Source organism: Oncorhynchus tshawytscha, linkage group LG10, assembly GCF_018296145.1.
Source record: "Oncorhynchus tshawytscha isolate Ot180627B linkage group LG10, Otsh_v2.0, whole genome shotgun sequence".
NCBI classification, from domain to species: Eukaryota; Metazoa; Chordata; class Actinopteri; order Salmoniformes; family Salmonidae; genus Oncorhynchus; species Oncorhynchus tshawytscha.
In genome coordinates this window covers 52,155,198-52,176,980 of record NC_056438.1, presented here as the reverse complement: position 1 = coordinate 52,176,980, position 21,783 = coordinate 52,155,198, and the positions used below count along the sequence as shown (strand labels likewise).

General features: G+C 42.7%; 1 protein-coding gene across 2 annotated transcripts; it reads left to right on the top strand.

The window, feature by feature from the left end:
• Positions 1–15,978: 15,978 nt before the first annotated feature.
• Positions 15,979–19,748, top strand: LOC121847463 (ladderlectin-like). 2 transcript variants are annotated; one of them, XM_042328709.1, is made up of 6 exons: positions 15,979–16,081; positions 17,232–17,319; positions 17,661–17,776; positions 18,088–18,279; positions 19,283–19,397; positions 19,516–19,748. In XM_042328709.1, exons 1-6 carry the CDS (start codon positions 16,067–16,069, stop codon positions 19,605–19,607), a joined length of 618 nt encoding a protein of 205 aa, XP_042184643.1. In that variant the 5' UTR covers positions 15,979–16,066; the 3' UTR covers positions 19,608–19,748. The 2 variants fall into 2 exon arrangements, with proteins under 2 accessions (XP_042184643.1, XP_042184644.1); XM_042328710.1 differs by lacking the exon at positions 18,088–18,279.
• The last annotated feature ends 2,035 nt before the right edge of the window (positions 19,749–21,783 follow it).

Sequence of the window (21,783 nt, the reverse complement as noted above, 5' to 3'; positions counted from 1 at the left end):
AAAAAACTACACATGGGAGGAGCTTTACACATTACTGTAGATTGAGGACAACAAATATAATTTCTCGACAATTGTATGACTCTAGACAGCAATGTACTGCACGACTCGTAAAAACATGTTATAATTAACTTATATTTAACCTTGTTGATACCGTATATCAAAATCAATAGGTTACTGACAAAGTGAAAAATACGTTTAAAGAGTAGACCAAGCATTCTGTAATTATCTCATCCATCCCATATGCACAGTAACGTTACACACTAAATAGTTTGACATGTATACTTTGTTCATATTTTGGAGGCCTAACCTGTTATGTACAGTATTTAAATATTACCCAAATGTGCCATCTAGTGGTTGTAAATGAGAAGAAAACACTGCATTGGAAATGTAATTAACTATTTATATAGCGAATTGGTAATGGCGTCTTTTTACAGGCACTAACTCCGCCATTCGTTGGGCAAAGCCTATGGGGGAAATTAATGGCGTTTTTGTAGGGTATTTGGATAAACGCCGAAAATAAGGTTTGTGAACACAGGCTTATGTTTCGTATTATGAGATAATCTTCATCGGCTAACGTCACTTTTTGTGAATTTTGAAGAATTGAATGTGTAACCTTTAATTAACTAGGCAAGCCAGTTAAGAACATATTCGTATTTACAATGGACGGCCAAGCCCGGACGACACTGGGCCAATTGTGGGACTCTCAATCACGGCCGATTGTGAAACAGCCTGGACATGAACTAGGGTGTCTTTTGTGACGCCACAATAGACAATGGACCTGACCGGACAGCTCAGAACTTCTGCTCTTTTCTGTCCATAAAAAAAACAAATGGATTGGTGGAAGAGGCATGCAAGGAAGGAGGGAGTGGTGGAGTAAGGCATCCCCCAAGGCTATATGCCCTAAGGTTTTCATCAGAACTGGCGTAGATTAGTCTCACCTTTTTCCTTTCCTGACATAAGTTTGTTGTGTAAAAATAAATATATATACATATAGCTCACAACTGTGCGGGGGGAGAGGGGTGGGGACGCTAAGGATGCAGTGCCTTATATACCGCTGCGCTACTCGGGAGTCCAAAAACCACATACAGGATTCATAAGGATCATGTTAACTGACTGCTATTATCTTATAGAACAAAACTTATTTCCGGGGTTTTAGGACTACACGCTGGCGAGCTCTATGGCAATATTTTACAGAAAACTAAATAGAACGTTTGGATACATCTGAATTTGACCTCCAAAGTAGGTCCATAGTTCATTGACTAACAGCTATTATTTACCTGACTGGCTCTGGATTGAACTGTTGCTCTTATTCACTCAAGGCTACTAATGTATTGACAGTCGGCAGGGTGGCCTAGTGGTTAGAGCGTTGGACTAGTAACCGAAAGGTTGCAAGTTTGGATCACCCGAGCTGACAAGGTGAAAATCTGTCGTTCTACCCCTGAACGAGGCAGTTAACCCACCGTTCCTGGGCCGTCATTGAAAATAAGAATGTGTTGTAAACTGACTTGCCTAGTTAAATAAAGATTAAATAAAGGTGAAAAAAAAACTTGAAATCGGCCCTAATTAATCGGCCATTCCGATTAATCGGTCGACCTCTAGTCCAGAGTAGTGATGCTGGACGGGCGGGCAGGTGCGGTCAGCGATCGGTTGAAGAGCATGCATTTAGTTTTACTTGCATTTAAGAGCAGTTGGATGCCACGGAAGGAGAGTTGTATAGCGTTGAAGCTCGCCTGGAGGTTAGTTAACACAGTGTCCAAAGAAGGGCCAGAGGTATACAGAATGGTGTCGTCTGAATAGAGGTGGATCAAAGACTCACCAGCAGCAAGAGCAACATCATTGATGTATACAGAGAAAAGAGTCGGCCCTAGAATTTAACCCTGTGGCACCCCTATAGAGACTGCCAGAGATCCGGAATGCAGGCTCTCCGATTTGACACACTGAACTCTATCTGAGAAGTAGTTAGTGAACCAGGCAAGGCAATCATTTGAGAAACCAAGGTTGTTGAGTCTGCTAATAAGAATGTTGTGATTGACAGAGCCGAAAGCCTTAGCCAGGTCGATGATATGGCTGCACAGTAATGTCTCTTATCGATGGCGGTTATGATATCGTTTAGGACAATGAGTCGGTCCAGATTTTTCATCTCTTTCAGAACATCAGCTATCTGGATTTGGGTGAAGGAGAAGTGGGGGAGGCTTGGGCGAGTTGCTGTGGGGGGGTGGAGGGTTGTTGATCAGGGTAGGGATAGCCAGGTGGAAAGCATGGATAGCCGTAGAAAAATGCTTCTTGAAATTCTCAATCATAATGGGTTCATTGGTGGTGACAGTGTTTCCTAGCCTCAGTGCAGTGTGCAGCTGGGAGGAGGTGCTCTAATTCTCCATGGACTTTACAGTGTCCCAGAACCTTTTTGAGTTTGTGCTACAGGATGCAAATTTCTGCTTGAAAAAGCTAGCCTTAGCTTTCCTAACTTAACTGCCTGTGTATAATTGTTCCTAACTTCCCTGAAAAGTTGCATATCACGGGGGCTGTTCGATGCTAATGCAGAACGCCACAGGATGTTTTTGTGCTGGTCAAGGGCAGTCAGGTCTGGAGAGAACCAAGGGCTATATCTGTTCCTGGTTCAATTTTTTTGAATGGGGCATGCTTATTTAAGATGGTGAGGAAGGCACTTTTAAAGAATAACCAGGCATCCTCTACTGACGGGATGAGGTCAATATCCTTCCAGGATACCCGGGCCAGGTCGATTAGAAAGGCCTGCTTGCTGAAGTGTTTTAGGGAGTGTTTGACAGTGATGAGGGGTGGTCGTTTGACCGCAGACCCATTACGGATGCAGGCAATGATCACTGAGATCTTGGTTGAAAACAGCAGAGGTGTATTTGGAGGGCAAGTTGGTTAGGATGATATCTATGAGGGTGCCCGTGTTTACAGATTTGAGGTTGTACCTGGTGGGTTCATTGATAATTTGTGTGAGATTGAGGGCATCAAGCTTAGATTGTAGGATTGCCGGGGTGTTAAGCATGTCACAGTTTAGGTCACCTAGCAGAACGAGCTCCAAAGATAGATGGGGGCAATCAATTCACATATGGTGTCCAGGGCACAGCTGGGGACAGAGGGTGGTCTATAGCAAGCGGCAACGGTGAGAGACTGGTTTCTGGAAAGGTGGATTTTTAAAAGTGGAAGCTTGAATTGTTTGGGTACAGACCTGGCTAGTAAGACAGAACTCTGCAGGCAATCTCTGCAGTAGATTGAAACATCGGCCCCTTTGGCAGTTCTATCTTGTCAATAATGTTATAGTTAGGGATGGAAATTTCAGGGTTTTTGGTGGTCTTCCTAAACCAGGATTCACACACGGCTAGGACATCCGATTCACACACGGCTAGGACATCCGTTGGCAAGTGTGCTAAAGTAGTGAATAGGAGGCTTCTAATGTTAACATGTATGAAAGCAAGGCTTTTACGTTTACAGAAATCAACAAATGAGAGCACCTGGGGAGTAGGGGTGGAGCTAGGCACTGCAGGACCTGGATTAACCTCTACATCACTAGAGGAACAGTTGAGTAGGATAAATGTATGGCTAAAGGCTATCAGGACTGGTCGTCAAGTGCGTTCAGAGCAGAGAGTAAAAGGAGCAGGTTTCTGGGTGTAATAGAATAGATTCAAGGCATAATGTACAGCCTGAGGTATGGTAGGATGTGAGTACATTGGAGGTAAACCTAGGCATTGAGTAACGATGAGAGATATATAGTCTCTAGAGAGGTTTAAACCAGGTGATGTCACCGCATATGTGGGAGGTGGAACTAAATGGTAGGTGGTTGGGCTGGCTGGAGACAGTGATTCAGACAGCTAGCAGGCCAGGGCTATCAAGCTATCAGAAGGGCCTTAGAGGGACGTCTCGACGGAGGAAAGTCTGTTTTAGCCTCCGTGTGCGGTGACGTTGATAGACCCTTCGTGATGGATTAGTAGGATTCCGAGTGGCAGAGGGGTCCAAGTCCAATTGGAAAAATGGGTATAGTGGCCCGAGAAATTGGCCGATGGATCTATACAGCTAACAGTCCAATATGCTCTGGACAGATAGCGGGCAGCGGCTAGGGGGCCGCGGCTAGCAGCTAGCTCCAGGCTAATTGGTGCTTGCTCCGGGACCAACGTTAGCCAGTAGTCACTCGGAGGGCAGATGGCTCGCTGCGATGATCCAGGGGAAAATGTCCAGAGCTTGCAGTAGGAATCCAGGGATATGGAGAGAAAATAGGTCCGGTATGCTCTGGTTTGAGTCGCGTTGAACAAACTGGCGAGAGTTTTCAGAGCTAATGGTTAGCTGATGACCGCTAGCAGTGGTTAGCTGACTACTAGCTAGTAGCTAGTGAGCTGGTTAGCTTCTGTTGGGGGATTCCGGATTCGAGGTTACAAAAATACTTTAAAACAGATCCGCACCACATTGGGTAAGGCGGGTTGCAGGAGAGTGTTTTGAATTCGAGATTTAGAAAAATATATAAAAAAGGTAAATACATGGGACACGACAAGACGGAGGACAAAAGACGTCTGACTGCTACGCCATCTTGGAAATGGGCCTCAGGATCTCATTATGGTATCTCTTTGCAATCAAATTGCCATCGATAAAATGCAATTGTGTTCATTGTCTGTAGCTTATCCCTGCCAATAACATAACCCCAATGCCACCATGGTCCACTCTGTTGACATCATTGACATCCACCAACCACTCGCCCACACAAACGCTATACACACTGTCTGCCATCTGCCCGGTACAGTTGAAACCAAGATTCTTCCGTGAAGAGCACACTTCTCCAGTGTGCCAGCGGCTATCGACGGTGAGCATTTGGCCACTGAAGTCGGTTACGATGCCAAACTACAGTCAGGTCAAGACCCTGGTAAGGATGACGAGCATGCAGATGAGCTTCCCTGAGACGGTTTCAGACAGTTTGTACTGAAATTCTGCATTTGTACAAACACACAGTTTCATCAGCTCTCCGGTGGCTGGGCTCCGACGATCCCGCAGGTGATGAAGACGGATGTGGAGGTCCTGGGCTGGGGTGGTTACACGTGGTCTGCGGTAGTGAGGCCACCCGGCTTTACATTAACGTTCAATTCTCTGGCAACAGCTCTGGTGGACATTCCTGCAGTCAGCATGCCAATTGCACGCTCCCTCAAAACTTGAGACATCTGTGGCATTGTATTGTGTGACAAAACTGCACATTTTAGAGAGTGGCCTTTCATTGTCAACAGCACAAGCTGCACCTGTGTAATGATCATGCTGTTTAATCAGCTTCTTGATATACCACACCGGTCAGGTGGATAGATTTTTCTTGGCAAAGGAGAAACGCTCATAAACGGAGATGTAAAGAAATGTGTGCAAAAATTTGAGAAATAAACTTGGGTTTATGGAAAATGTCTGGGATATTTTATTTCAGGTCATGAAACATGCAATGCTTTTACATGTTGCATTTATATTTTTGTTCAGCAGTTATACTGCATCTAAAGTCAATCTAATGACATCACAATGATGACAAAGGTTTTCCTACTAATTATTTGTTTCCTTCTGAAATGTCATCATGTTTCCAAGCCACTATAATCCACTTTAGACAATCTTCATTAGTTTCAATTGGAATTAAGTACAACGTTTAATCGGGCACCAGTCCTCAAGAGAATCTTCATAAACAATGTGGCGCAACATGCAACCCATATATATTTTTTTTTAAATAACAAATTATATCCATTTTTAAAATGGAAACCTGGGAAGAATTCATGCTGAGGGTGCTGCAGCATCACCTGAAAAATCTGAATATTTGTTTTTTGTATTCAGTGTGTCAAAAGTTAGAACACACCTCATTCCATGTTTTTTTTTTTTTTTACTATATTGTAGAATAATAGTGAAGACATCAAAACTATGAAATAACACATATGGAATCATGTAGTTACCAAAAAAGTGTTCCCATCTTTGCCTTGACAGCTTTGCACACTCTTGGAATTCTCTCAACAAGCTTGAGGTAGTCATCTGGGATGAATTTCAATTAACAGGTGTGCCTTGTCCAAAAATTGATTGGTGGAATTTCTTTCCTTAATGTGTTAAAGGCGATCAGTTGTGTTGTGACAAGGTAGGGGTGGTATACAGAAGGTAACCCTATTTGGTGAAAGACCAAGTACATATTATGGCAAGAACAGCTCAAATAAGCCAAGAGAAATAACAGTCGATCATTACTTTAAAGACATGAAGGTCAGTCAATGCAGACAATTCATAACTATGAACGTTTCTTCAAGTGCAGTCGCAAAAGCCATCAAGCGCTACGATGAAACTGGCTCTCATGAGGACTGCCACAGGAAAGGAAGACTGAGAATTTCATCTGCTGCAAAGGATAAGTTCATTAGAGTTTGCCACCCAAATAAGTGCTTCACAGAGTTCAAGTAACAGACATCTCAACATCAACTGTTCAGAGGAGACTTCGTGAATCAGGCCTTCATGTCATGTTGCTGCAAAGAAACCACTACTAAAGGACACCAATTAGAAGAGACTTGCTTGGGGCAAGAAACAATAGCAATGGACATTAGACAGGTGAAAATCTGGCCCTTGGGCTGATGAGTCCAAATTTTTGATTTTTTGGTTCCAACCGCCATGTCTTTGTCATACCCATTGTGAATCACTAACCCAAGCGGCAGATCAGACAGTGAGGAGACAGACAGAATGTTCTGGTGCTAACCTTTCTTAGAGGGTTTTATTTACAATATGCAGGACTAATTAGCCTATAAACTATGTACAGAAAACAAAAAACGGGGCATTGACAAAGACTTAAATAAATCAGTATAGACTGTTTGGGCAGCTACTCTTTGCCAAAACTCTACTCTAGCCAACCTGTTACATGCCCAGCCTACACTTTGGTTATTCCTGTCAACCAATACATGTTCCTCGATGACTCGTAGACTAATTTACCTCATGCGTAATGCACACCAGCACGGCGGGAACAGACAGCGCGGCGCTTCAGACAAACACAGAGAAAGATTAAATCATATGATTATACTCGACCAATACTTTGATCGTTATTCTAATAATAGATATATTCACATTGCTAGAGCATGTACGTTTAAATGGGCAGATTTATACACGGTAGATACATTGTTTTAGTAACTAGTGTGCAACAAACACTCGACTTTGGCGCCTTATGTCAAAGTATTGTTGGCAAATGGAATGCGCTACTCAATCCAACATTCGCTTTTTTGTTTCAGGATTCTTGACTTTACTTTGAAGAGATACAATAAATATTCTTAATTCAAACAATCATTTGTTTCAAGTGTCATTGTCTACAAGTCATGGACATTCGCTCAATGACACACAGACTAGGTGAACGGTCTCCGCATGTGTGGTTCCCACAGTGAAGCATGGAGGGGTGATGGGGTGGTGGTGCTTTGCGGGTGACACTGATTTATTTAGAATCCAAGGCACACTTAACGAGCATGGCTACCACAGCATTCTGCAGCGATACACCATCCAATCCGATGGGACTATCATTTGTTTTTCAACAGGACAATGACCCAACGCACTTCAATGCTGTGTAAGGTCTATTTGATCAAAAAGGAGAGTGATGGAGTGCTGCATCAGATGACCTGGCTTCCACAATCCCCCGACCTCAACCCAATTGACATGGTTTTGGATGAGTTGGACCACAGAGTGAAGGAAAAGCAGCCAACAAGTACTCAGCATATGTGGGAACTCCTTCAAGACGATTGGAAAAGCATTCCAGATGAAGCTGGTACTTATTCCATATTGGTCTGGCCATGTTTGAAGTTTGTATGGAGTTTAAATCTGGAATCCTGGTGCCCCATCCGTTTGCAACATAAAACAAATAAGTTACTCCTATTTTTTGTTTGTTTTAACCATGCTGTGTGACGCAATTCATCGTTCGAGCCGATGAATACGGCTGGAACGATGAATCATGTGGAAAGAGCTATCCCTCCGTGTGCTCCATAAGAACATGTTTAATCCTTCAAACTGTCAATTGAAACCAAAAATGCTGCTCTGGTGTCAGCATCCTAACTGCAAATGTTTCATGTTATAGTGAATTACTTTGAAGGTATTTGTTTATGTAAAATATGTTTGACTTGTAATACATACATGTTGTGTAATTGTTGTGTAATTATTGTGGCTTGTTGTCAAAACGGATGTACGTATTTAATCTCATGAATCGTTATTAAACATCAATGATATTACCATAATTGATTCACTTTGTTTCTTGAAGATGCAGTCTGGGTGTCTGTTCAGTGGGCATTTGAATTAATTGACATTATTGATCCATTGTTTCTTGAAGAATAGAATTCTCTTAGGACCCAAAAAGTTGTCTTACTCCACAAACATTAACGTAAACGAACAGTCTGTGTATATAGCTTTAAAATAAATGGAAAACTTTCATGTGGATGTCAGAGCGCTGTCTGTGAATATTAGTGTTACATTTCCCTACCCCATCCGTTCCCTGTGGGGCAGTCGTTTGGTTTTTAGAATCTCAGAATGTAGCTTTGTGTTTCCAAACTCTCGCTGTGTATAGACGTGAGTACTTATTAGAGCCAACTGTATTAGACTGGTTTCAACTGTTCTGCCTGCAGCTATGGAACCTGTTCATCGGACGTGCTGTTTTCGACTCTCTCTCTCGACCTCGATGCTCGGCTATGAAAAGCCAACTGACGTTTCAAATAACGTTGGTCAAATAATATAATAACAATGAATAATATATAATATATAATAAATAATGCTGGTCAAATAATAACAGCTTGAACAATCTGAACTTAATGGCCATGTACTCTAATCTCCACCCGGCACAGCCAGAAGAGAACTGGCCACTCCTCATGTACTCTCTAGGTTCCTGCCTTTCTAGGGAGTTTTTTCCTAGACAATCATGCTTCAACATCTGCATTGCTTGCTGTTTGGGGTTCTAGGCTGGGTTTCTGTATAAGCACTTTGTGAAATCTTCTGATGTAAAAAGGGTTTTAGAAATGCATTTAATATGGAATCCCATGATGCTCAGTGTGACGTGTTTACTCCCTCCATGCACAGCTAGCTAGTATAATTTCATCACCATGATCATGGTATTGAACTGAAGGCCGTCCCTTTACCAAGTGGGTGGAGGCAATACCCATTAGGATCAGTAAGGGAAGGAAGAGTACATGCTTAACTCAATTCCCTTCTGTAAACCGTTAAAGATGCTTGGAACCAAAAATTGATTTGAGTTTTGTATCATACCCATCAAGGACGAGACTGGCGAGGCCACCTCCAAGACAATGGTGGACATCTTCAACACCCACCTTGAGGGACTGAGGTCATGAACGCTGGGAATTTTTTTTTTTTTTTTTTTCACAATTTCTTTGTTTTTCCATGGTAAATATTTCAATATGTTACATTGTCAATAGATATCGCTTTCCTACCCCCTGCTCCGGGTTTGGTGAATGGACCAACCAGACCCTCAAGACTACCTTGGGCAAGTCCCGTGATTGGTACCAGGAAGGATGGGAGAACAACCTGAAGGTAAGTCTCTTTGCACACAACAGCAGCATCCAGGCCTCCACCGAGTACAGACGAGAGCCGCAGCTGTTGACTGAGGTAAACAATGCAATTGTTATTGCACACACTGTAGTCTTTCAATTTTTTGTATAACGTACTTTCTGATCACTGAAACCCCACCTGATGTGTTCGAACCAGATCAGAACGCCTTGGAGGACCACCTTCCTAGGAAATATAATTGTATTTATTCCTGTTCTCAATCAAGGTGAGACTGGACAAGGTGCAGGTGGAGAGCTACAATTTGCATACAAAACAACCTGAAGCTACTTTAAGTTTCCCTAACGCTGATACCTTCCAAAAGTGTTGAAGTACATATCTCCCATTTGTAACACTGCACCAATCCATGACATGTTCTCAGTGTAACCTGTGTGTTTGCTTGTTTGTGTCTGTCTCCTACCTTGTTCCCTTTAACTCTGCTCCTGTTCTCAAGAGAGCAGCAGTGCCTGGACTTTGCAGTCCCCCTTCCGAGACTGGCTGCCTGTTGAGAACAAGGGACAGGCAGAACCTCCCACCCACACAGCAACCACCACCTCTATATTCCACAAACCAGAATTCAGTATTTTAGTCTATGATTGCCATGTGAGTGTACAGAAAATCAGTTGAAAAAAATTCATGACACAACTGTACCAAAAACGATTAAAGTTTATGTATGAAAATATATTGACAGGTTGGGTTTCACAAGGTGTTCATTATTGGAAGCTGTAAGGTATCCTTTGATGGTATTTATTTGTTCCAGGTTATTCATTGTTGTATCCTTGGACCTACACCAGATGATATATATGATGAGGGGGGATGAATCATAATAGAGGACTACTGAAATGGTATTATTTCAGTGTAGATGAGGGCAGGTTAAATAAAAACATGACAGCCAGACAAGCCAGTGACTGAATCAAAAGGATTTACATCTGAATGGAGTGGACATCAGCTTACTTTGTGATCTGTAAGGTAAGTAACTTTAATGTGTCAAGCAGAATACACGTTTTCTTTGCCATTTCCCGAAACGTAGCAACGTTTAAGACATGGATTTCATGTTGTAATGTTGACGAGGTACCCCAAAAAGTAGTTTGAATGAACGTTTCCATGTCACAAGCTAAACAGAGATTGTTTAAACAGAGAAATTGTCGCAGAAATCAGCCTTGTTTGCATAGCGATGAAGAAAAGAACACAATTTAGGCTGTGATCTCAAATTCTAATCACTCCGTCGATATAGCAATGGACGCTAATAGTCGATCGAATCCCATTGTGACGCAGTGGGGGACAGTATTTGGCATGACAGGCCCCCATTGAATGTATTAGTCTCTCACTCATATAGCAAAATGTGTACAATTACTGGAAATTAGCTTTAAAACCGCAAAAATGTCTCTACACCTTATGGCAAAATGATGACACAATATGGCAGTCCCCGCACCACAAGGTTCATTCCGTTGGGCATGCACAAATAGGTTGTTGATTGCGCTCACAGAAAAAAGTGTGTAACTTTCCCTTAATCAGATTCTAGTTTCCAAATAATTCATTTAGTGCAACGATTTCATTAATGTATCAGTTTTGATTCCACAAGACACGAGCCAAGCTGATTCAAATTGTTCAGCACCGCATGACGTTTCACAGTTCAGCACCAGGATGTGGATAGCACACATGACATCATTGCCATTACCTCACGCTTGGTTTTGCAGGGGTCCTCCAATGTGCAAAGAAAACTACCCAAATGAATTTCCCAAAAGGAATCTGGTACATATGTTTGTGTGAAGTAACAATTTGTTCATTCATTCTCAAAGGGTATATGGTAACAAGGCTTGTTGACGCTTGTATACACATACTCTGGTAAGACCCGCTCAAGCCAGTGTCAAAAAGCCTCAAATTTTTCCAAAGGCAAATTCTATCATCTCAATGCTACTGGTCGATGTTTGGAAAAAAATACAGGAGCAGAGTAGGAATAAGCTTAACTTATTCCTGCAGGTGATATCCAGGGATATAGAAGCATCAAAATATCAGCTGAACTTCAACTGTATTTTTGCTGTAAACCAAAACAGTGATAGCATTGACAGAACAGCATAAACAGATCTGGGAGTGTGGCTTTCAGTTAGTTCTTTTTGGCAACCCATCCCATGAGAGTGAGTGTCGCGCCAGTTCATCTGTTCTGTTATATTTAATCAAATCTGACTAACCCAGTGCACTGCTTGCTAATAATTCTATTTGCGTGTTTAGGTCAAAATACAAATAAGGTCCCCATTTGGAAAACTGACAAGTAAAGAGCATACATATATATAGTAGCAGTCAAAAGTTTGGACACACCTACTCATTCCAGGGTTTTTCTTTATTCTTTACTATTTTCTACATTGTAGAATAATAATGACGACATCAAAACTATGACGTAACACACATGGAATCATGTAGTAACCAAAGAAGTGTTAAACAAATCAAAATCTTTTTATATTTGAGATTCTTCAAAGTAGCCACCCTTTGCCTTGATGACAGCTTTGCACGCTCTTGGCATTCTCTTATCCAGATTCATGATGTAGTCACCTGGAATGCAATTCAGTTAACAGGTGTGCCTTATTAAAACTGAATTTGTTGAATTTCATTCCTTCTTAATGTGTTGAGCCAGTCAGTTGTGTTGTGGCAAGGTAGGGGTGGTATACAGAAGATAGCCCTATTTGGTAAAAGACCAAGTCCATTTATTTGACAAGAACAGCTCAAATAAGCAAAGAGAAATGACAGTCCATCATTGCTTTAAGACATGAAGGTCAGTCAATGAGGAACATTTCAAGAACTTTGAAAGTTTCTTCAATTGCAGTCGCAAAAACCATCAAGCGCTATGATGAAACTGGCTCTCCTGAGGACCGCCACAGGAAAGGAAGACCCAGAGTTACCTTTGCTGTAGAGGATAAGTTCATGAGAGTTACCAGCCTCACACTGTCACCAAGATGGCATAGCAGTCAGACGTCTTTTGTCCTCGTCTTGTCGTGTCCCGTATATATATATATTTACAACTTTCTTCGCATACCTTTTTATATATATTTTTTCTTTTCCATAAACTCAACTTCAAAACACTCTCCTGCAAATTTATAAAAATAAAAGAAAGTATTATTTCCCTCATCTGTAATCCTCCATAGAAGCTAACCAGAAGCTAGCCAGAAGCTACCCTGAAGCTAACCAGAAGCTAATCAGAAGCTAGCCAGAAGCTAGTTAGCTTCTTTACTGGCTAATCGTTAGTATTAAGCTAACCACGGTTTGTGTTCATCAGCTATCCTTTAGCTCGAAAATCTATCGCCAGTTTTGTACGGAGCGGCTCGGACCGGAACACACCGGACCTATTTTTCTCTCCATGTTCCCGGATTTCAATCGCAAGCTCTGGACATTTATACCTGGATCTCGCAGCTAGCTAGCTGCTATCCGTGTGACTACCGGCTTACTTCGATCCCGGAGCAAACATCAATTATTCCGGAGCTAGCCAGCTGAAGAGTTCCATCAGCCACTCCTGGGCTACAATCACCTATCCGGACCCGTTTTACTGCCCTGGTGTCAATGATGTTTCTAGAGAAAATATCTCTCTCATCATCACTTAATACCTAGGTTTACCTCCACTGTATTCACATCCTACCATACCTTTGTCTGTACATTATACCTTGAAGCTATTTCATCGCCCCCAGAAACCTCCTTTTACTCTCTGTTCTAGACGACCAATTCTCATTGCTTTTAGCCATACCCTTATCCTCCTCTTTTCCTCTGGTGATGTAGAGGTGAATCCAGGCCCTGCAGTGCCTAGCTCCACTCCTATTCCCCAGGCGCTCTCTTTTGATGACTTCTGTAACCGTTATAGCCTGGGTTTCATGCATGTTAACATTAGAAGCCTCCTCCCTAAGTTTGTTTTATTCACTGCTTTAGCACACTCTGCCAACCCGGATGTTCCAGCTGTGTCTGAATCCTGGCTTAGGAAGACCACCAACAATTCTGAAATTTTCATCCCTAACTACAACATTTTCAGACAAGATAGAACTGACAAAGGGGGCAGTTTTGCAATCTACTGCAAAGCAGAGTTCTGTCCTACTTTCCAGGTCTGTAACCAAACAATTTGAACTTCTACTTTAAAAAATCCACCTCTCTAAAAACAAGTCTCTCACCGTTGCCGCCTGCTATAGACCACCCTCTACCCCCAGCTGTGCTCTGGACACCATATGTGAACTGATTGCCCCCCATCTATCTTCAGAGCTCGTTCTGCTAGGCGACCTAAACTGGAACATGCTTAACACCCCAGCCATCCTACAATCTAAGCTTGATGCCCTCAATCTCACACAAATTATCAATGAATTAAATAAGCATGCCCCATTCAAGAAATTTAGAACCAGGAACTGATATAGCCCTGGGTTCTCCCCAGACCTGACTGCGCTTAACCAACACAAAAACATCCTATGGCGTTCTGCATTAGCATCGAACAGCCCCCGTGATATGCAGCTTTTCAGGGAAGCTAGAAACCATTATACACAGGCAGTTAGAAAAGCCAAAAGCTAGAAATTTGCTTCCTGCAACACTAACTCCAAAAAGTTCTGGGACACTGTAAAGTCCATGGAGAATAAGAACACCTCCTCCCAGCTGTCCACTGCACTGAAGATAGGAAACACTGTCACCACTGATAAATCCACTATAATTGAGAATTTCAATAAGCATTTTTCTACGGCTGGCCATGCTTTCCACCTGGCTACCCCTACCCCGGTCAACAGCACTGCACCCCGCACAGCAACTCTCCCAAGCCTTCCCCATTTCTCCTTCTCCCAAATCCAGTCAGCTGATGTTCTGGAAAGAGCTGCAAAATCTGGACCCCTATAAATCAGCCGGGCTAGACAATCTGGACCCTTTCTTTCTAAAATTATCTGCCGAAATTGTTGCCACCCCTATTACTAGCCTATTCAACCTCTCTTTCGTGTCGTCCCAAAGATTGGAAAACAGCTGCGGTCATCATTTACAAATTAGCCTCCAATACCCTACTCAACAAATTGGATGCAGTCTATCACAGTGCCATCCGTTTTGTCACCAAAGCCCCATATACTACCCACCATTGCGACCTGTACACTCTCGTTGGCTGGCCCTCGCTTCATACTTGTCGCCAAACCCACTGGCTCCATGTCATCTGCAAGACCCTGCTAGGTAAAGTCCCCCCTTATCTCAGCTCGCTGGTCACCATAGCATCACCCACCTGTAGCACGCGCTCCAGCAGGTATATCTCTTTGGTCACCCCCAAAACCAATTCTTTCTTTGGCCGCCTCTCCTTTCAGTTCTCTGCTGCCAATGACTGGAACGAACTCCAAAAATCTCTGAAACTGGAAACGCTTATCTCCCTGACTAGCTTTAAGCACCAGCTGTCAGAGCAGCTCACAGATTACTGCACCTGTACATAGCCCACCTATAATTTAGCCCAAACAACTACCTCTTTCCCTACTGTATTTATTTTATTTTATTTATTTATTTATTTTGCTCCTTTGCATCCCATTATTTTTATTTCTACTTTGCACATTCTTCCACTGCAAATCTACCATTCCAGTGTTTTACTTGCTATATTGTATTTACTTTGCCACCATGGCCTTTTTTTCACCTTTACCTCCCTTATCTCACCTCATTTGCTCACATCGTGTATAGACTTGTTTCTACTGTATTACTGACTGTATGTTTGTTTAACTCCATGTGTAACTCTGTGTTGTTGTACAGTGGGGCAAAAAAGTATTTAGTCAGCCACCAATTGTGCAAGTTCTCCCACTTAAAAAAATGACAGAGGCCTGTAATTTTCATCATAGGTACACTTCAACTATGACAGACAAAATGAGAAAAAAAAATCCAGAAAATCACATTGTAGGATTTTTAATGAATTTATTTGCAAATTATGCCCCACTGTATGTGTCAAACCGCTTGGCTTTATCTTGGCCAGGTCGCAATTGTGAATGAGAACTTGTTCTCAACTTGCCTACCTGGTTAAATTAAAAAAAGAAAAGAAAAGAAATGGCAGCCCAAATAAATGCTTCAGAGTTCAAGTAACAGACACATCTCAACATCAACTGTTCAGAGGAGACTGTGTGAATCAGGCCTTCATGTGTTATTTCACAGTTTTGATGTCTTCACTATTATTCTACAAAGAAAATAGTCAAAATAAAGAAAAAGCCTTGAATGAGTAGGTGTGTCCAATATATATATATATGTTAACTTTTTATAGATTTGTTACATTTTCACAAAAGTTGTGCTATAATAGTGGACCAATAGAGCGCCTGTAGCACAGGCAAAGATATTTTTCCAGCACCCCAATTGAAAATAACATTCATTAAAAGTACCCTGCACCAACAAACTTCTTCCCGTGGCTATACGTTTTGGTTTTTGCCCTAACACAACACAGCTGATTCAAATGATAAAAGCTTGATGATTAGTTGATTATTTGACCGGTTAAAGGATGAGAGAGGGAGGGGTCTGACTGGATGGGTCCTTAAAAAAGGAGAGCAGGAAGCAGTAGAACTCAACTCACAAACAGAGCGCTGACATGACCAGACTACAGGTGAGAGTTCAACATAGTCATCTAGTACTGTATCTGCTTTCATCCCAAATGGTAACCTATGTGGTGCACTACTTTTGACCAGGACCCATCGGGCATATGTGACCCTGTTCAAATGTAGTGCGTTACATAGGGCAGGGGTCTCCAACAGGTCATAGTAGTTTGCCAAACAATTCAGATTTGAATTATTATTATTTTTATCACGTGTTCAACTGTCAAACACATCTCAAGTATCAGACACTGCAAGTTACTAAATCAACGCGACTTGACGTTATCCCACCTCTGGTTAGTCAACTATTGGCTTAAAACGTCACATTTAAAACCATATCTGCCAATTAATTTCCAGCAATATTGCCTTGTCGCTCACTCCCTGTGTAGCCAGTTGATGCCTAGTGGGTTGCCAGATTCTTTCACAGCTAAGTATTAACTGCAAGGTATACAATTTCTATACTTTTGACAAGTATCTATTGTTATTTGCAAACCTTGCCATGAAATGAGCATCAATTGGCAATACAGAACCATCGCTAGACTGGCACATTAGACCACGCATTGCTTTCTCATGTGTTACTTTTCTTCCAGACATAAAATAAATGGTATTCTGATGTGATTTAAGCACTGCCTTGGACTCCATTACCAATTGTAATTGAGTGGCAAACCAGGAAATTGAACTGAGAACATTTATGAAAATGGCTGTAATTTGGGGTTTAAAATCACAGTAGTTTATTACTCATTTTACTGTGTCTATTGCCAGAACGGTACACTGAAGAGTTGTAGGGCAGAGAAGAATGAGCCTATTTGAAAGAAGTCGCTTGCGACGTGTGTATTAAAAAAAGGTAGCTCATGCCAGGCAAGTTGCGTCTCCTGCTCTAGAAAAATGTACTTTACCAGCCAATTTCATTTGCAAAAAGGTGACTTACTAGGTGTGCCATGCATCGGGGTTAGTTATCTAGGGTGCTGTTTTGGGGAGAACCCAAGAGCATAGACTTCTCCTTATTCCCGTGTGCCAGGCTAATCTACTCTGTGGTGGAAGAGATGATACCTGGTATTCCTTAGCCCTTCATTAGTTGAATGTGTTAAGTGGACTTGCTGGGGTACTCGAGGAGAGGTTGGGGAAACACTGATGGCTTATCTCGTGTGTGTGTGTGTCTCTCAGGAGACTATCACCATGGCGATGTTGACCCTTCTACTGCTTCTCAGCGCTGCCTTTACACTGGGCGACAGAATGACTGCGCGCATAGCAAGTAAGAGTCAGCCTCACACTTTACATCACGAGTGTCAAACGCATTCCACGGAGTCTCTTGCATCTGCAGTTGGCTTACCTTTCAATGAAGACCTAGACAACCAGGTGAGGGGAGTTCCTTACTAATTAGTGACCTAAATTGATCGATCGAGGGAGGAGCGAAAACCTGTAGACACTCTGTGCTCTGTGGAATGAGTTTGTGCTTTACATCATTGATTGTGTATGTTTTGTTGTAGTGTGGCATGACTGATCTCCAAATGTTATTTTTGATGCAAGGGTCAGTCTGGACTATCCTTTAAAGTCTGCTGCAATTTCGGAACCCTCCCTGTCTTCTCCTTTCAGATGATTTGGTGACATTTGCAGCAGACCAAAGAAACCCATGCCCCAGAGGCTGGTTCCAATTTAATTCACGCTGCTTCATGTTTGTCAAAACTGCAAGGACATGGCCCAATGCAGAGGTATAATGCTTACTTTCTACAATTGAAGTCAACTTAGTTTTTTGAGTTAAAGGTGCTTTGGCCTTATTTTAACAGGCGCCTCATGTAAAATACTGAACCTCCCCTTAATATGCTGTAATTGCAATTTTCTATAGGCTTTTCAATATTGTGTGGAGTTGGGCCCTCTTGTATATTAGAACCCTCAAGGCATGGGTTAAGACTGAGATGAACTAATTCCTATATTTGAGATTCCAGAAGACAAATTCTCAGACTGGACAACTGACTAATACTTCCATTATGACATGTCTTTGTCTGTGTACTGCTTGCTCTAGCGCCACTGTCAGTTACTTGGAGAAAAACTGAAGCCTGTGTACAACACTGTAAAGTACCTTGGCGCAAACCTGGCATCTGTGCACAGCTATGAAGAGTCCCAATTTCTACAGGCGGTGGTGTTGATCACGACTGGCAGTTTCCCTCTTACCTGGATTGGCGGATTTGATGCTGTTCAAGCAAAGGTGGAAAAGGTACCCAAAGTGAAGATGCCTTAATACTTAAGACTAATAAAACCATCAGCTCGGAGTAGGTGTTAAGACACTGGTCAGACAACTCTGTGCCAGGAGTAATCAACTCGCCAGTTTCTCAGCTGGTAATGACCACAGTTTGAGGTACCGCAGAGGAAAGATTGACATTCGCAACTCGAGTTCTACGTGGAATTTGGATATTACCATTATATCCACACTCCCATTTTAATAACTGTAAATTGCTTTGGCACAGTAGGCATGAAGTTACTTGCCTACCTTTTAACCAAACACTATTCAAGTAAACATGGCCCAATGTCATCTCTTTAAACTGATATTAATGTGATTTGAAGTATTAGGCCTCGTGTGAAGTCATTGTCAAAAGCAAAAGAAATACTGTTGGTTGTAGGTCTAGATTTGAGTTGAGCATCTCGAAATATCCAGAGCAATTGCCACAGATGATCCATTAGATGAACCAGATACTCCATTGGCCTCTAACGATGTGAAGAGTCTGCAATGTCGGGCAGATTCGAGGGACAGGCACAACTCCGAGAAATGTTTTTCTCAGTTTCTGGCATGTCATGTGTGCTACTTGTATCAGTACTCGTAACGACCTAAGCATTACAAAACGTATATTTGCTCAAATAAGCCATTATGTTTTTCGTTAATGAAATTCGACATCTTATTGACGGCCATACAAAAACGAGTTGCTTGGTGACCAGGAAAAACGCTACCCGCTTGAGAAGACAGATTTTGGGCTTAGTTATCCTTCTCGCTTCGCCTCTTCCTCTTTGCAATGGCGCAGAAACAACTTACTAGCTGTCTTTTTCTAATTTTGGCATTTCTAGAAATGTGTATCAACACCCAACAGTTCCAGTGTCAGTCTGCACGTTTTGGTAGTGGTGCTTTTACCGTTTTGTTGGAGGAAAGACCATGAGTGTTGTATTTTAGAAATTGTTCAGCAAGCACATGTAACATTTGATACTGAGATCTCACTACTTCCACACAGGACAGGCTATGGTTCTGGAGTGACGGCTCCAAATTTGATCACGAGAGCTGGGCTGAAGGGGAGCCGAATAACCACAATGGTGCCAGAGAGCCATGTATTCAGATCAACTTTGGAGGTACATTATCATTCATCAAATTAAACTTTTTGAGTAAGTTTAACAAATAAATGTGACCTACTTTTCTCTTTTCGTGTGTACATCGAGAGGTCATTTCTATTTCGTGTTTCCTCTTAAGCTGAAAACGGCTGGAACGATGAATCATGTGGAAAGAGCTATCCCTCCGTGTGCTCCATAAGAACCTGTTTAATCCTTCAAACTGTCAATTGAAACCAAAGGATGCTGACACCAGAGTAGCATTTAACTGTAAATGTTTCATGTTATAGTGAATTACTTTGAAGGTATTTGTTGCTGTAAATGACATTTGACTTGTCTAATTGTAGCTTGTTGTCAATAAAACGGGTGTACGTATTTCATCTCATGAGTGGTTATTAAACATTGCTTCACTTTGTTTCTTGAAGAATAGAATTCTCTTAGGACCCAAAAAGTTGTCTTACTCCACAAACATTAACGTAAAGGAACAGTGTATATAGCTTTAAAATAAGTAGAAAATGATCATGCTGTTGTCAGAGCACCTTCTGTGAATTTTAAGTGTTACATTTCCCTACCCCATCAATTGTATTTGTCACATACACATGGTTAGCAGATGCTAATGCGAGTGTCGAGAAATGCTTGTGCTTCTAGTTCTGACCATGCAGTAATATCTAACAATTTCACATATGTACATAAAAAATATGGATGGCCGACCGGCATAGGCAAGATGCAGAAAATGGTTTAGAGTACAGTGTGTATATACCTCTGAGTAATGTCGGGTATGTAAACATTATATCAAGTGGTTAGAGGTTGGCAGCAGCCACTCAATGTTAGTGATGGGGGTAACAGTGATGGCCTTGAGAGAGAAGCTGGTTTTCAGTCTCTGTCCCCGCTTTGATGCACCTGTACTGACCTCGCCTTCTGGATGATAGTGGGGTGAACAGGTTGGCCTTCCTGTGACATGGGGTGGTGTCGGTGTCCTGGAGGGCAGGTAGGTTGTGCAGACCTCACTACCTTCTGGAGAGCCTTACGGTTGTGGGCGGCGCAGTTGTCGTACCAGGCGGTGATACAGGATGCTCTCGCTTGTGAGTTTCTGGTGACAAGCCGAGTTTCTTCAGCCTCCCGAGGTTGAAGAGGCGCTGTTGTGCCGCCTGTGTGGGTGGATCATTTCAGTTTGTCCGTAATGTGTCCGGAACTTTCCACTACTGTTCCGTCGATATGGATAGGGGGCTGTTTCCTGATGTCCACGATCATCTCCTTTGTTTTGAGGTTGTTTTCCTGACACCACACTCCGAGGGCCCTCACCTCCTTCCTGTAGGCCGTCTCGTTGTTGGTAATCAAGCCTACCACTAGTGTTGTCTACAAACTTGAGTTGGAGGCGTGCATGTCCACGCAGTCATGGGTGAACAGGGCGTACAGGAGAGGGCTGAGAACGCTCCCGTGTTGAGGATCAGCAGGGTGGAGAAGTTGTTTCCTACCCTCACCACCTGGGGGCAGCCCGTCAGGAAGTCCAGGACCCAGTTGCACAGGGTGGGGTCGAGGCCCAGGGTCTCGCGCTTAATGACAGGTTTGGAGGGTACTATGGTGTTAAATGCTGAGCTGTAGTCGATGAACAGCATTCTTACATAGGTATTCCTCTTGTCCAGATGGGTTAGGGCAGTGTGATTGCGTCTGTGAACCTATTGGAGTGGGTTGACTAGTCTCTCAAAGCACTTCATGATGACGCAAGTGAGTGCTACGGGGCGATAGACATTTAGCTCCGTTACCTTAGCTTTCTTGGGAACAGAAACAATGGTGGCCCTCTTGAAGCATGTGGGCACAGCAGACATGGAAAGGATTGCTTGAATATGTCCGTGAACACACTAGCCAGCTGGTCTGCGCATGCTCTGAGGACGCGGCTAGGGATGCCGTCTGGCCCGGTAATACGTTTAAGTGTTTTACTCACGTTGGCTGCGGTGAAGGAGAGCCCGCAGGTTTTGGGAGCGGGCCGTGTCGGTGGCAATGTATTGTCCTCAAAGCGAGCAAAGAAGTTGTTTGTCTGGGAGCAAGACATCGTGGTTCGCGACGGAGCCGGTTTTGTTTTTGTAGTCCGTGATTGACTGTAGCCCCTGCCACATACCTCTCGTGTCTGAGCCGTTGAATTGCGACTCTACTTTGTCTCTATACTGACGCTTAGCTTGTTTGATTGCCTTGCGGCGGGAATAGCTACACTGTTTGTTTGTATTCGGTCATGTTTCCGGTTTCCTTGCCCAGATTTAAAAGCAGTGATTCGCGCTTTCAGTTTTGCGCGAATGCTGCCATCAATCCACGGTTTCTGGTTGGAAGGGTTTAATAGACACTGTGGGTACAACATCACCTATGCACTTGCTAATAAACTCGCACACCGAATCAGCGTATTCATCAATGTTATTGT

What these genes read in the sequence shown, in the direction of transcription:
- LOC121847463 (XM_042328709.1), top strand. An exon ending in AATGACTGCGCGCATAGCAA is followed by an intron (nt 17,320 to 17,660) that starts GTAAGAGTCAGC and finishes TTCTCCTTTCAG; the next exon opens with ATGATTTGGTGACATTTGCA. An exon ending in TTCAAGCAAAGGTGGAAAAG is followed by an intron (nt 18,280 to 19,282) that starts GTACCCAAAGTG and finishes ACTTCCACACAG; the next exon opens with GACAGGCTATGGTTCTGGAG.